The sequence below is a fragment of the Balaenoptera borealis genome, assembly GCF_965194805.1.
Source record: "Balaenoptera borealis genome assembly, chromosome: 5".
In the NCBI taxonomy this organism is placed as follows: Eukaryota; Metazoa; Chordata; class Mammalia; order Artiodactyla; family Balaenopteridae; genus Balaenoptera; species Balaenoptera borealis.
Window position 1 is genome coordinate 67427936 of NC_138862.1, and position 15082 is coordinate 67443017.

Consider the following 15082-nt stretch of genomic DNA (forward strand, 5'->3'; position numbering starts at 1 on the left):
GTTTTATACATTCATATGTTTTTACACTGTTAATTAGCATCCTTTCATTTCAGCTTGAAGAACTCCTTTTAACATTTATTATAATGCACGTCCAGTGGTGATGAATTTCCTCACCTTTTGTTTGTTTGGGAAAGTCTTTCTCTTACCTTCATTTCTGAAGGACAGCACTACTTGGTAGAGCATTCTTAGCTGGCAGTTTTCTTCTTTAAATATTTTGAATATATCATACCATTCTCTCTGCAAAGTTTTTGCTGAGAAATCCAGTAATGGCCTTTTGAGGTTTCCTTGTACATGACAAGAGTCTTTTCTCTTGTTGCTTTCAAAATTCTGATTCTTGGACTTTTGACAGTTTGATGTGTCTAGATGAAGTCATTTTGGGGTTGTACCTGTTTGGGGTCCTTTTAGCTTCATGTCCATATCTCTTGCCATATTTGGCATGTTTTTAGCCATTATTTCTTTAAATAAACTTTCTGCCATTTTCTCTCTCTCTTCTCCATCTTGGACTTCAATAATGTATATGATGGCATCCCATAAGTCTTGCAGGGTTTTTTCACTCTTCATTCTTTCCATCACCCCAACCCCCACCCCCACCCCCGGATGTATAACTTCAAATGACCTATCTTTTTTTTTTTTTAATTAATTAATTTATTTTTGGCTGTGTTGGGTCTTCGTTTCTGTGCGAGGGCTTTCTCTAGTTGTGGCAAGCGGGGGCCACTCTTCATTGCGGTGCACAGGCCTCTCACTATGGCGGCCTCTCTTGTTGTGGAGCACAGGCTCCAGACATGCAGGCTCAGTAGTTGTGACTCACGGGCCTAGTTGCTCCGCGGCATGTGGGATCTTCCCAGACCAGGGCTCGAACCCGTGTCCCCTGCATTGGCAGGCAGATTCTCAACCACTGCGCCACCAGGGAAGCCCCAAATGACCTATCTTTGAGTTCACTGATTCCTTCTTCTGCTTGATCAAGTCTGCTTTTGAAGCTCTCTATTGAATTTTACAGATCACTCATTGTATTCTTCAGCTCTGGGATTTCTGGGTTTTAGAGGGCTTGGGGGGCTTTTTAAAAATGGTTTCTGTTTCTTTGTTGAACTTCTCATTATGTTCATGTATTGTTTTCTTTATTTTGTTGTTGCCTATCTGTGTTTTCTTGTAGTTAACTGAACTTCATTAAAAGGATTAGTCTGAATTCTTGGTCAGTCAGTTCATAGATCTCTATTTCTTTAAGTTTGGTTATTGGAGCTTTATTAGTTTCTTTGGTGGTGTCATGTTTCCCTGATTCTTCATTATTCTTGCATACTGGTGTTGGTGTCTGTGCATTTGAGGAAGCAGTCACCTCTTCCAATCCTCACATTTGCTTTGGCAGAGAAAGACCTTCACTAGTCAGGCTAGCTTGGGGTTCTAGAAAGGGCCAGCTGGTAGAGTCCATAGGAGGGCAGGCAGGGCCTCTGGTTGGGTGGGGCCACTGGCTCAGCTCTGCATTCAGGCAGGACCACTGCCTGAGCTGCCTGGTCAGGTGGAACTGCTAGCTGGGGTCCATGGATAGGCATGACCACTGGCTGAGCTCTGAGGTTGGGTAGGGCTGCTGCTTGGGTTCTCCGGTCAGGCAGGAACAAACTGTACTCCCTGGCTGGTTGGTGCCATTAGCTGGATTCCATGTTCAGGTGTAGACAGAGACTGTGCTCCACAGTTGGGTATGCCCACAGGATGAACTCTGTGTTCATGCAGGACTCCAGGCTATGTTCCACAGTCAGGCTCCCTGGTCAGGTAAGACTGCAAGCAAGCTCTGCAGTTTGGTGGGGCTGCTGGCTTGGCTCTCTTTTTTTTTTTTTTTAATTAAAAGGTTTTTATTATGACCTTTATTAAGAGCTCATAAATCACGTTCTTAATCTGGCTCTGTTACTACTTTTTCCCTCCACGAATTCTCCCAAAGTTATAAAAAATAAAAATTTATAAATATACATTGAGGACTATGCACAGGCCACTAGCCAGGGATGCCAGCTGGGCAGAACTGCTCACCCTGCTTCTGGCCAGATGGGGACGTCATTCTGATGTCACAGTGAGTGGAATCGCTTACTGGCCTCTCTGATTGGGCGAGGTGGCCAGGAGAGATACAGAGCCACTGCCATGATCCACATACTGGTCACTGTGAGCCCCACCCACTTTTTTGTTACTAGCTGACCCTTGGTGGTCTAGCCTTGCCAATATTCCCAGGGTTCTCCATGAGGCGAGACAGAAGTGACCTTCCCAGGGAATACTCCAGAATGCTGAGGAAACTGGATGACTACCTTGACTCTCTTCTCCCCACTAGAGAAACTGGATGCCTCAGTGTGGCACTGTGCTTGCTTGAAGGAGAGGCAACAGAGTCAAAGTGAAACCACTGCTCTTAGTGTTCTCATGTGGCCTCTCTCAGTTTTTGTGCTCTAAGAGAGTGTTTTAACCTCACCACCAGGTTCTGGGATTTTCAGAAAGGCATTCTTGACTGTGAATAGTTGCTAATCTGTATTTTTGATGAGGACTAGAGCCAGGGATCTCCTATACCACCATCTTGCTTACACCACTCCCCACATCTGCTCTTAATTGCAAAATTAAGTATTTATTTCCGGTCAGGTTCTTCCCAGAGAATATGATCTCAAACTTTATTTTACTCAATTCTTATCAAAAATCTTTGTTATAAGAAACAATATTTATAAAAGATTATCTAATATAAACAAACTTTAAAAATTCCTAATTGCATTTACTCTAAATATTTTATCAAGAATCTAAGTCCCATAGTGTCTTTTTAGGACATTTCTCTTAGGCAATAAAATGCAATGCTCCTCCCCAATTTTTTTTTTTTTTATCTTATGAACATTGAGACTAACAAAGCTTCCCTCTTGGCTACAGCTGCTAGACAGCCCAGAACCAATGTTGGGCACAACAACTGTACATGACTTAATGGTGTTCTTGTTTATGTACCAACCTTTGCTTGAGTTTTACATTATGATCTTATCTTTAATTTCCAGATATCTCATTGTCCTTTGCTGTGTTCTTACATAATATATAATACACATTTATTAATAAATCACCTCAAGTACTTTTTGAAAGAAAGTTGGAGAAAAAAGACAAGTAGGCAAGTAGATTGAAAAGGTCACTAGAACATTTAGCTTATTACTTTACAACAATTCTTCTTACTTCTTCTCTATTCCCACCAGTACTACCCTAGTCAAGGAAAGCAGACAAGATATTCCCTTAGGGTATCTTTGATGTTCAGGATTCTTATAGGTATTTTCTCCCCATTTTCACAAATATAATAATGAAGAAAACAGAACTTACCAGATAAACAATATGCAGATCATTTTCTAAAACAAAGCCCTTCATTGCTCTTTGGAGGTCAGCAAAAATATCTAAAGTATCAACTGGAGAAAGTGAAGAAGAAAGAGTTGCCGAACCAAGATGTGTTGGATGATACACACTTCCTGATTTGGGATTGGGGGTGGAGAAATAAAGGACCAAATGTTAAAAATAAAATAAAACAAATGCTGTCTTTTGGCATTCTATAATTAACATTTTAAGGCTCTGATAAATTTTACAAACAGAATCCAATGCATGGATATTTGTTAGCAGGCTCTATGCTAATTGTCTGATGTTGACAGCACTGATTTACTAAAAATGAGTTGAAAAGTCAGTTTCCTTTTATACTGCTGGAAAAGTCAATTTCCTTTTACTAAGCAGTCTTAGATACTCTAAATCACTAAAGGTGAAAAAGTGAGTAAGTTGCAATTAAGAATAATTTACCTTCTGTTCCATCACTAGCTTCAGTAATCTGGATGAATTCATTTTCTAGTAGCCACATTACACAGGCCTCAATTGCTCCAAGTTGAACAGAATCTTTATTTTTCTGAATTCCCTGCTTCCCTTCTTTCATACTTGCAGCCAAAAATGTGCAAGAAGCATAAGTTTGTATGTCCTGTGATGTACTTGCCACGCCACCAACTATTATCTGAGACAAGAGGTTTGAAATATTCTGTAACTTTTTAATAAGACACATAGGTCCTCAAAATATAAAAGAAATTACTTTGTTCTCTTAAAATATTATCAGCATCTTAATGTAGAGACTCTTTATTAACTCTTCTACCATCATTCATTACAAAGGTAGATAACACCTACTGACAACATGAAAAGTTTTCCTTAAAAGTAGATATAGCATGTTCTCATAAATGAAAATAAATGAATCATTATCTATCTGAAATGTGGGAATTAACAACATAATTAAATAATATACATATATAAGTATATAACATATATAAAGGAGGTGTTGATGGTTCATGGCCATGAACCAAATCAATTCTTCTCATCCTTCCTTTTTTAAATATGTGGGCATATAAGAATGCAAGTATTGAATATTCCCCACCTAGCAGAGGGGTGAGAATCGGTGTAGAAAAAGATGAAAGTGGCATCTTATAGATATCATTTTCCTGAAACTATTCTATTACATATACTAATCTGCCCCTTGTCTTCTTTCATTTAATGTATACTGGAAACATACCAAATCATTCTAAACAGAGCTATTTCATTCTTTTTAATGAGAGCAAAGCATAGTTTTACCAAGATTTGTTTAGTTTTAATGGTATTTTAGATGTTTCCAGTTTCTTCTTATTACCAATAGAGCTATAATAAACATTCTTGTATCTTTAATTTGATGAAATTTCACAAATACATCTCTAGGTAAAATTCCTAGATGTGAATCTGCTGGATAAATGGCTTTGTGCGTTTTTAAAAAAATTCTTAGTAGGTATGGCCACGTTGCTCTCCAAAAGAGTTTCAGCACTGTATGAGCGCCTACTTTCTACAGTCTTACCTATCCTGTGCTATCAATTACTTTCTTTTTTTTTTTTTAAACAGAGCTAAAGGGGAGAAAAAGAGAATGAGTACAATACCAGTCCTCCAGCACCAGCAATGAAACCAACAGCAAGACATGCTGGTATAGGAATAGAAACTTTTTTGGATGAATATATGAAACAGTTAAAAGGGGTTACCTTTGAGGACTCCAAGCAAAAGGTTTTATTTTTCACTTTAGATACTTCCGTATTTAGAAGTTTGCAACTTCTAATTGTGCATTTGTAATTTAATTTTATTTTAATGTCAACAGGTATTACCTGGATGGAGGAACTAAGGTCCATTTTTGTCATCTTTTTTTAAAATTCAGAAAATAATAAAGAATATCTAAAAAATAACCATCTGGCATTTGTGATTTAATCCACTGTTTTGAAGTAGATTCATATGGCACTAGCTGTATTAAACTCCAGGAAATAACTATATAAAGTAGAAGAGGTTCAGACTTGGGAAGGCTATAAATAATCTCATACAGAAACACAAAGCTAAGATTTTTCACATACTAAAGTTCTATCATTGTACTATAGGAACAAAAAAGCAAATGGTAATTTAGTGAACTCTCTCTTACCTCCAGAATAGCTCTTATCATGCTCGAAGTTACTTCTTCTCCTTCTTGTCTTTGCAAACAGCTGCGAACAGGTTTTAGAGATCCCTGAAGTAGAGCTATACCTTTTGATTTCTCAGAGTTTTTACAAACTAAGATACTCTCACCTATAATCAAAAAAAACTATATATTTGCAGAATCCCAACACATCTACATAAAATACCTGCTAAAGAGAATTTAAACTGGTTTATTTGTTTAAAAGGAGACAAGAGATGATAGTGGCTGTTATAATCATATAATTATCACTGTTTTTATTTTCTGAATTTTGGATTGAAGGGGATCAGAATATGCCACACCAAAATATGCCACTTTAGCATAAGGATTATTTTGACCTGAAGCCAATTGGGAAGCAGCAAACATAGAAAGAGCTCTTTGCTTTCTCCTTATTTGCTTAGAAGCAGGACGTAAATTTCTCTGTGAAGGTGTTCCCCTTCCTGTCTCTCACAGCAGGAGGACAATTCTTATTACTGGAGACAAAAAGTCAGTATTGAGATGGGTGTGCACAAACCTCACTAAAGAAACCTTAACTTGCATTAATCTCCAGCATATATCTACCTTCCCACAATGTACCACCCCCTAGAAGCCCAAACCCCTATTCCTTTGTCTTGTCACTTCTCTACAATTCATCACCCTTTGTTCAAAGGGTATATAAGCCCCCAGCATCTAACTGCTTCTTTAGATTTCTACTTTTCTATTAGGGACTCTGTGTATGTAAAAAATTAAACATTAACATCAAGTCAAATATGTATGGCTTTTTTCCTGTTAATCTGTAATTTGTCAGTTTCATTTGCAGGCACTAGGCATAGAACCTAAGAGGGTAGAGGAAAAGTTTTTTCCTTCCCTACAGGATTAACTACTGTTATTGAGTAATTAAGTATATAATAGTAATAGATATTTTGAAAACTATAAAGGAAAATGCAGATGCAAATTATTATTGGTTATGAAACTGCATACCAGTCCCTGTGTCCCTGTCCTTTGAAGTAAAAAGCTCCCAGGCCTCCCCTCAGTCTCAAAAGGCTGGCTCAAGAGTTAATGATTAGGAAATGTGAAGGTGTAGAAACAAAGAATAGCTGTTGGGCCAGGAAACTGGTAACAATTTAGACTATAAACCAGCCACAAAGCAGAGTCACCGAACTCTCAGTTCCCTGAAAGATACTGATAAAAGATCTAACACACGTTCCTAAGTTGTTCTATAGGAAGCAGACCCCCAGATGAAAACTGCTGACTGCAAGCATGCAGACCCCAGACCAGCTGAACCCAGAAAACTGGTGATGCTTGAAACTTCACCTTGATGCCAACCAATCCGAGAATTGTGCACAAGCTGCTCATGCACCTGGAAGCACCCTCCCTCACACTGCCTTTAAAAGCCCTTTGCCTGCACCAAGATGTTAAGATAATTTTTAAGGATGCTAGTCCACCATCTTCTCCTTCTCGGTTAGCTGGCTTTTTCTAATAAAGTCACTTTCCTTGACTCAACACCTTGTCACTTAACTTACTGGCCTATCGTGTAGTGAGTAGCCAAACCTGAGTTCAATATCAGTTATACATGATGATAATATAAAATCAAAACTATTAACAGATACCTAGAAATCATATTATAACACTCACTAATTTAAATGCTTTAGGCTATTGAAACAATCACGTGAACAAAAATATGTGAAAGCACTTATTAATTAAAAACATATATAGGACTTCCCTGGTGGCACAGTGGATAAGAATCCGCCTGCCAATGCAGGGGACACGGGTTCCATCCCTGGTCCGGGAAGATCCCACATGCCATGGAGTAACTAAGCCCGTGCTCCACAACTACTGAACCTGTGATCTAGAGCCCGCGTGCCACAACTACTGAGCCAACGTGCTGCAACTACTGAAGCCCACACGCCTAGAGCCCATGCTCCGCAACAAGAGAAGCTACCGCAATGAGAAGCCTGTGCACTGCAACGAAGAGTAGCCCCCACTCACCGCAACTAGAGAAAGTCCGCATGCAGCAACAAAGACCCAATGCAGCCACAAAAAAAATAAATAAATCTTTAAAAAAAAGTCACTAAGAAAAAAATACACAAATATACAATTTATACAAACATAAACACTTATTACAACAATTAAGACTAGAGAAAACAAATTTTTTTTCAAAAATGAATCCAATAGTAAGGGAAAGGAAGTGGTAAATAAGATATTCAACAGGCAAAATGAAAGCCATTTGCATTAGAGAAAAATAAAAATAAAAGTAGCATTGTGGTGGACTATACTAACCACCCAGGCAGAAAGAAAATACAGATGATGCTTTCTTAACACTGCCAAATTGAGACAAGATAGGAAAAATATAAGGAACTATAAACTTGATAACCATTGGTTAGTTATCCCAAATATAATTACAGAAAACATAGGTACCATCAAAACAAACAAACAAACAAAAGCCAGGTGAATAAAATATACCACCTGGCTCTTGTGATAACTATAAAACAACCCAGCTTAAAACAAAAAAAACTACCTAGAAAATGGATCAACTAGCATTAGCAACAAGGTAAAAAGCCACTTTGAACAGTGTAAAGCTCTTCCAGGCTTTGATTCTTCAACAAAATAGACAATCCTTTTTCAGGATGAGCAAGATTTATGAAAATGCCCAAAATAATGCCAGTATATATGTCCAGATCCCATTCCCACCTGCCTAGTGAGGCTGTATCCATATTATAATTGAGAAGTCAATTAGAATCAAATCATTCATAGATTTGATATAGATAGATCTGCAAACTTTTTAACTTGCAAGTCACTGTTTTGGCACAAAGCACCATCATCCTACACTGGAAGGTTCCAAGAAATCCAAAGAGAGATTAAAGAGTCATCTAAATAAAACTCCACGAACTATCCAGGAAATATTAACATCATTTATAAAATGCAAAGAAGTTACAAACATGCTACACAGTCCAAAAAGAATGACCAAGTATTTAAATCTTCATAGTTGATATGAAACCCTTTATTTGCACATTCCCCACTTAAAGAAATTCTGAGCAAGCCATATGCCATCCTAAAATGGAACATTATGCAAAGTCAAAATCTCAGAAGTTTCCAAGACCTCAGAAACAAAGTTGTTGTGGTATATTTTAGTATTGTTTGAATGTTATCTGATTTAAGGCTTGATATTAGTCCAGGGTGCCAACCTTCCTATTATTCTTCCCCATGAGAAAGATAAGCACAGGCTAAGAATGTAGCAAGGCAAATAAAACCTCCTTATCTTTACATTACCTTGAAGACCCTCTGGCCTTGAAAGAAGAGCATCTGTGTAAAATGAACTTACACTCCACTCTCCAGAGTTGTGAGTCTACTGAGAAATGAAAATTGGAGGAAGGACAGAAGGAGGCAGTTAGAAATGAGAAGGGAGTGTCTTAGCTCTTCCTCCTGCCCTTTTAAAACACCTAAATGTAATCTGCATATTTCGTAGATAAAGTAAGAGACAGAAGCAGGATAAACTTCTTTGATTCCTATAGTAAGAGAAATCCAATGAGTTGGAAGGTTTGTTTAATCAACAAACTTCTTAGGGTTTAAAAGTGAGGCAGACCAGTGGCCCTTCAGGGATTACACACAGACGAATCATTTGCTACTAGGGCTGAGACTAATACTTGCCCCTAATAGCCATTCTCTCATTCTTTCTTTAATAAAACCCCTAAATGTTAGATGAACACAGGGCCACTCAGCTAGATTATATTCACCAGCTTCCCTGTAGTCGGGGAATATAAACATGTGACTTAGTTCTGGCCAATTGTGTGTAAGGAGAAATACTATGTGCAACTTCTGGGAAGTGCCCTTAAAGGGTAGGATGGGCCCTTTACTTCCTCATCTCTCCTTCCTGATGACTGAAATACAGAGACTGGAATAGCCATCTTATACCACAAGATAGAAACTATATTGCTGAACACGGAAAAACAAACTAGAAGAAAGAAAGTGTGACAGAGAATGTTCCTCTCAAAGTTCTTTAATGTTAGAAGACTCAACAATTTAGTCATACCCAGAATAATGTAGCAGGCAAGAAATAATATTTGCTGCTATCTTCATATTTAATTCAAACAAGCCTCTTCCCTATTGCTTAAGACAAAACTTTTGTTTGCATTGCTGGTAATATTATCATTACTTGCTGATACAAGATAAAAAACTGAAAAAGTGTTTTCAGAGCCAGCACCAATTTAGAAAGAGAAAGAGGGTACATGAAGTTCCTATTCCAAAAGTGTGAGAGTACTTCCCGGCTCTCAGCATCCTTATTTGAACTCTTACAGCAGGCACATAAACAGAATTAATACTCATAAAAATGAATCCCTTCACTAGCACAAAATAGTAGATGATACTGGAAATTAAGTCATCTTACAGCCAATGTGATGTCATCTGATTAACATAATACTGAATCATTTCACTGTATATAATACAAAAGAAAATCTTGATTCTACATTACTAGAAAATCAATAGTTGATGATATGAAAATTTTAAGTTATACTCATATAAATATTAAGTAAATCCAAAAGGATGACATTAGTGTTTTGGATAACAAAGAAATACAGCATGATAAGAAATGGGTTGCCATTCAATTTCAGGTAGATTGACACTGTCCTTCAGCAACACTATTACAAAATTCAAACTCACTTACCTACTGTGTCTACTCCTTTCCTGCCAGCACGACCAACCATCTGCTTGTAAGTAAGAATATCTAGAGGTCGACCACTGAAAATAGGAGTCCGAATGATTACACGACGTGCAGGTAAATTCACCCCAGATGAAAGAGTAGAAGTTGCTGCCAAGACCCGAATCTGACCTTGACGGAAGGCTCCTTCAAGGATATCCCTCTCCTCAAAAGTAAGACCTAAAAAAAAGAAATTACAATAGCATATATTTATTAACATATAATGAAAATATTGTACTTGATCACTTACAAATGGATCTGATAATCTGTTACAAGCATGTAAAGATTTTTTTCAAGCTATTGTTATGACTGTAAACAAAGAAGTAATCACAGTCTACCAATTTAAGAGTATAATCTGCCAACCCTTGTACTGTATACTGTACTTCTATCTCATCTTCTAGACCAGGGGTTGTCAAACTTTATCTGTAAATATTTTAGGTTTTGCAGGACAGATGGTCTCTGCTGCAACTACTCAACTCTACCATTGTCACATGAAAGCAGCCGCAAAACAAATGGGCAAGACTGTGTTCCAATAAAACTTTATTTACAAAAACAGCTGGATTTGACCAGCAGACTGTAGTTTGCTGACCCCTGCTCTAGACAAGAACTCCTTGAAGGTAGAGACATGCCTTATAACAGTATCCGCAGGGTCTATCCAACACCATGGTGAGACACATAAATAAATGTCTGAAGAATAAATACATGAGTAAATGAAAAACAGCATATAGAATACACAATTATGTGGCTTATTTTTTATTTTCTTTTATTTTAAAAAAAATCAAAAGGATTGGGGTTCTAGTTTGTAAATAAGTTGTGGGTCCACCGGTATTCATTTTATTAGTATGCATTATAAGTTATATACAATGAAAATATTCTTTTATGTGTTTGTGTGTGTGGGTATATATATATTTTTTAAAAATTTATTTATATATAGCATGATAAAAATTTTAAATAAATTGAAAAGGCTAAGTTCCTAATCATAGAAACTATATATTCTTAATCATATCCTCAGCACGTATCATCATGGACAGATCATACCCTGAAAGAAATTATTTAATTCGGTGACTGTCATAACCCTTGCAATTTTGACAACCTAGGTATTTGGTTTTTAAACACTTGTAGCCCTCTCAAAATATAATATGACAAATTCTAAAATTAATTTGATTTTGATATACTCATGAGAATATTTCCAATACCCCTTGAGATAAAAGGAAACAGAGTGGCATAAAATTAGGATAGCAAGTACCACTCTAACCTAATTTTTAAGGAAACAAAGTATAGAAAGGTAATAATTTTAGAATTCACTTCCCCAATGGTACAAAAAAGCTTATATCTAGTATTTATATACCATACAGATAAGTAAACCTACATGTTTGTTTTATTCTTGTTTAACCTTAATCACACAATTTCTTAAAATGAAATCTAAGAGTATTAAGTGTGGTTAACAAGAAATCAAATGCAAATCAAATATAAAAATAAAAATGAAATTATAAGGATTTTTGGAGGGGGCTTCTTAAAACATACTATAAATACGGATACCTGCATGATGAAACGCTACTCCCCATGGCACAGTTTTTTGTAATACAGAGTCCAGTCCTGAAGGCAAACGTTTTAACTGATCCATCACTTCTAGGAGGCCCTTTTGTTCCAGTATCACTGGTGGAAGTTCAGATGATCTTACCAATCCTGTCACAAAAAAATCATCAACACTGTCACCTCCCCTTGGACCTCTTTAACTGCTATCTGCCTGAGTCATGACAGAGGGCAATGGTTCTGAAACTACTACATATAATAATCACCTGGACATCTTTTAAAAATACTGATGCCTGGCATTCACCTCTGGACTTTGTGATGCGATGCAACCTGGACATAACGATTTTTAAATCTCCCCAGTCAATTCTAATGTGTACCAAAGTTTAGGAAACACTATATTAGGGTGAGATCAAGCCCACAGGAGGAGATCAAAAGAAACAGCTGAAGGAAGGAGAAAATTACAGATACTACCACTCAGAGCCTAAAAATCAAAATCCTTGCTCAAAGTGTGCCCCACCCCCCAAACCAGCAGTGTCAGAATCACATAGGAGCTTAGTTCTAAATGACAATTCTTCTAGCCTTTTTGGCACCAATGTGGTAATTAATCATACATTACCCTCTGTTTTTGCCTCTATGTGTAACTTCCCCCAGAAGACTTTCTTAGATGCAAGAACTATGTTTGCTTAAAGAATTTCCTAGACTTTTGGATTTCTGAACTAGTAAACCTTCTCATAGAATGTATCTTTTATTTTATGTATTTTTAAGTCTTTTAGGTAAACTTTTCCTAAAATTTTGAGGATCCACAGAGGGTTGCCAAAGTTTTATTTCTCTAAGGACAATTTAAATTTTTAAAAAAATTATCATTGATTCCTTATTTCAAAAGAAAAGTTATTTTAACATAAAAAAATTAGTAGGGATAATTTCAAAATTTAAACTTCATCTTTATGAAAAATGTGCTGCCTTGTCTTTACTCTTCTGGTGAAAAGTTCATCATAGCCCAGGCTCCAGTCTAAGCACTAGGATTTGGGAACCACTGCTATAAATCAAAATAACAGAGCCTCAAGCAAAGAAAATACTAATAATGTTTCTGGTTATTAAGGAATATAAGTTATCATGGTTCACATAAAAAATACAAGTTGGCATAATAAGAAAGTATCAATTAAGAGGGAAGTAGAAGAGATATTATAACGTTGGATCAGAGTCTACCCAATATAACTTCAGGCAAAGTTTACTTATTGGAGCTAGGCTTGAGATATCCATCACCTGTCCTCAAGATGCCACTGTCATAACAAAGTCATAAAATATCGTAGTATTCTGTAACTAGAACTGGTCTGTCTTCCCTACACTTATCTTTGACCCCAAGGGACCATAAGCTAGTACTCATCCTAGAATCAGTAAAAATATATACTAATGGTTATAGCAATATACTAGATCAATACTCAGCAATAAAAAAGAAACAAATTGATAAAAGTAACAATCTGGATGAATCTTAAAAATATTATGCTGAGTGAAAGAAGCCAGGCACAGAAGACACATACACACAATATGACTTCATTTACAATATGAAATTCTTAGAAAAGGCACAACTAATCTAGAGTGACAGAAAATATATGAGTGGTTGCCTGAAGCTGGGGATAGAGGGAGGAGATTGACAGCAAAAGAGAACATTTTAGAGTGACAGAAATGTTCTACATGTTGATCACAGTGGGGGAGTTAAACAGGTGGACACATTTGTTAAAATTCATGAAGTTACACACTTCAAGTGGGTACATTTTATTCCACATAAATTCCACCTCAGTAAAGCCGATTTTAAAATACTGGGTTGGCCAAAAAGTTCATTAGGCTTTTTCTGTAAGATGTTATGAACAAACTTTTTGGCCAACCCAATACATGTGTATATATGTATATGTACATATACGTGTGTCTGTGTGTGTGTGTGTGTGTGTGTGTGTGTGTGTGTATGATTCTTTTTAGAGTTACAGTTTGGAAATATAAAAAAGATATGACTGTTTTCCCCAAAAAAATGTGTATATGTGAAGTTTTTTATACAATTTAGGGGCTTCGAGGTCAACCTCTCAAAGCCCATGGATCCTAGATGAAGAACCTCAGTATATACCTGTAGAAATCCAACATTCTAAAACTCTGAAGATTAGTCTGAATGTGTGTACACACTGTCTGTAAGGAGGATAAGGAGATGATTAGTCACAAAAGCATAGTTTTACAAAGGAGTATCCAGTAGGCAGGTGGTGGCAATGATGAAAGAGAGCCATGCTTTGCTAATATAATTATTAACATTACTTTCAAGCAAATGTCCTAAGTATGGAGGCTTTCACTGCCATCAGTAACTTACCCTCAGCTTGATGGTGTAGACTGTAAAACGCATGGGCAATGATATCTGCCAACTTCTCACACCATTTCTTTGATGGACAGAAAAGTAATACTGAATGGTTATCACGAATGGTCTCATAACATAAACTAACAACATGGTCCTCATCTCCCTAAAAAAGAAAGAGAAGTTGCACTGTAGTAGTACTTTCAAAACATTTTCATATCATTTTAAAGTCATTCATTTTGCTTCAAGGGAAAGGTTTTTCTACACAAAGGCATGATAAAAATCAGTTACACAAAGTCAGTAATAAAACAAAGAAAAAACAGAAAGAGAAAAGAAGAAAATAAACTTCCTTATGATGCAAGGTGAGTAGGAAATATCTTATATTCATTCAACTAATATTGACTGACCTCCAACCCTCAGGTAATAGGGATATAATGGTGAGTAAAAGAAAGTCAAGGTACTATCTTTAAAGGGTTTAGGTCTCACTGGGGAAACATATTAAAGTACTAAACAAACAAATGTAAAATACAATCATAATATGTACTATAAAAGAGAGTTTTATGGTGTTTTGAAGCCTTATATTTGACATAAATTTGACAGAAAGATCTGAAAGAAAGGTTTCCCTGAGAAACTGATGATTTAGCTGAGATGTGAAGAATGGGAAGCATTATCTTAATGAAAGGTAACTGGGGGACAGGGAACACATCTCAAGCAGAACAAAGAGCATTTGTAAACACCCAGTGGGGCCCAGGGAGTTCTCAAAACTGGAAGGTCAGTGTGTGTAACTGGATCAATTCATTAATCCATTCACTCATTAAGCAAATATTTACTATGTGCCATATATTGTTCTAGGCACTGGGGATGGAGAATAAAGCAGAAAAACAGCTCTGCCCTCAGAGTTCTTCTACTTCAGTAAGAAAAGATAGATAAAAACAACAAGATAAGTAAAACACATAGTACGTTCAATTTTGAAAAGTGCAAAGGAGAAAAATAAAACAGAGAAAATAGGAGGAATGGGAGAACACAGCAATTTAAATAAGGTGGCCAAGGAAGGTCTGAGAAATTGACATTTGAGTAA

General features: G+C 36.6%; 1 protein-coding gene across 8 annotated transcripts in view; it reads right to left on the minus strand.

Moving 5' to 3' along the window:
- POLQ (DNA polymerase theta) overlaps positions 1-15082 on the minus strand; it is a 112481-nt gene that overhangs the window by 77252 nt on the left and 20147 nt on the right. For 7 of the 8 annotated variants that reach the window (XR_014245416.1, XR_014245417.1, XM_082394831.1 and 4 more), the window contains 6 exons: positions 14023-14170; positions 11679-11825; positions 10107-10319; positions 5438-5580; positions 3772-3976; positions 3310-3452 (listed from right to left, as the gene is read on the minus strand). Coding sequence is in view for 6 of the 8 variants with exons in the window: in XM_082394831.1 (XP_082250957.1) it covers positions 3310-3452; positions 3772-3976; positions 5438-5580; positions 10107-10319; positions 11679-11825; positions 14023-14170 (999 nt within the window). In the remaining 2 variants the exon portion in view is untranslated. Of the gene's footprint in view, positions 1-3309; positions 3453-3771; positions 3977-5437; positions 5581-10106; positions 10320-11678; positions 11826-14022; positions 14171-15082 lie in introns of those variants that run through there. The other variant, XM_082394835.1, reaches the window with a different exon arrangement.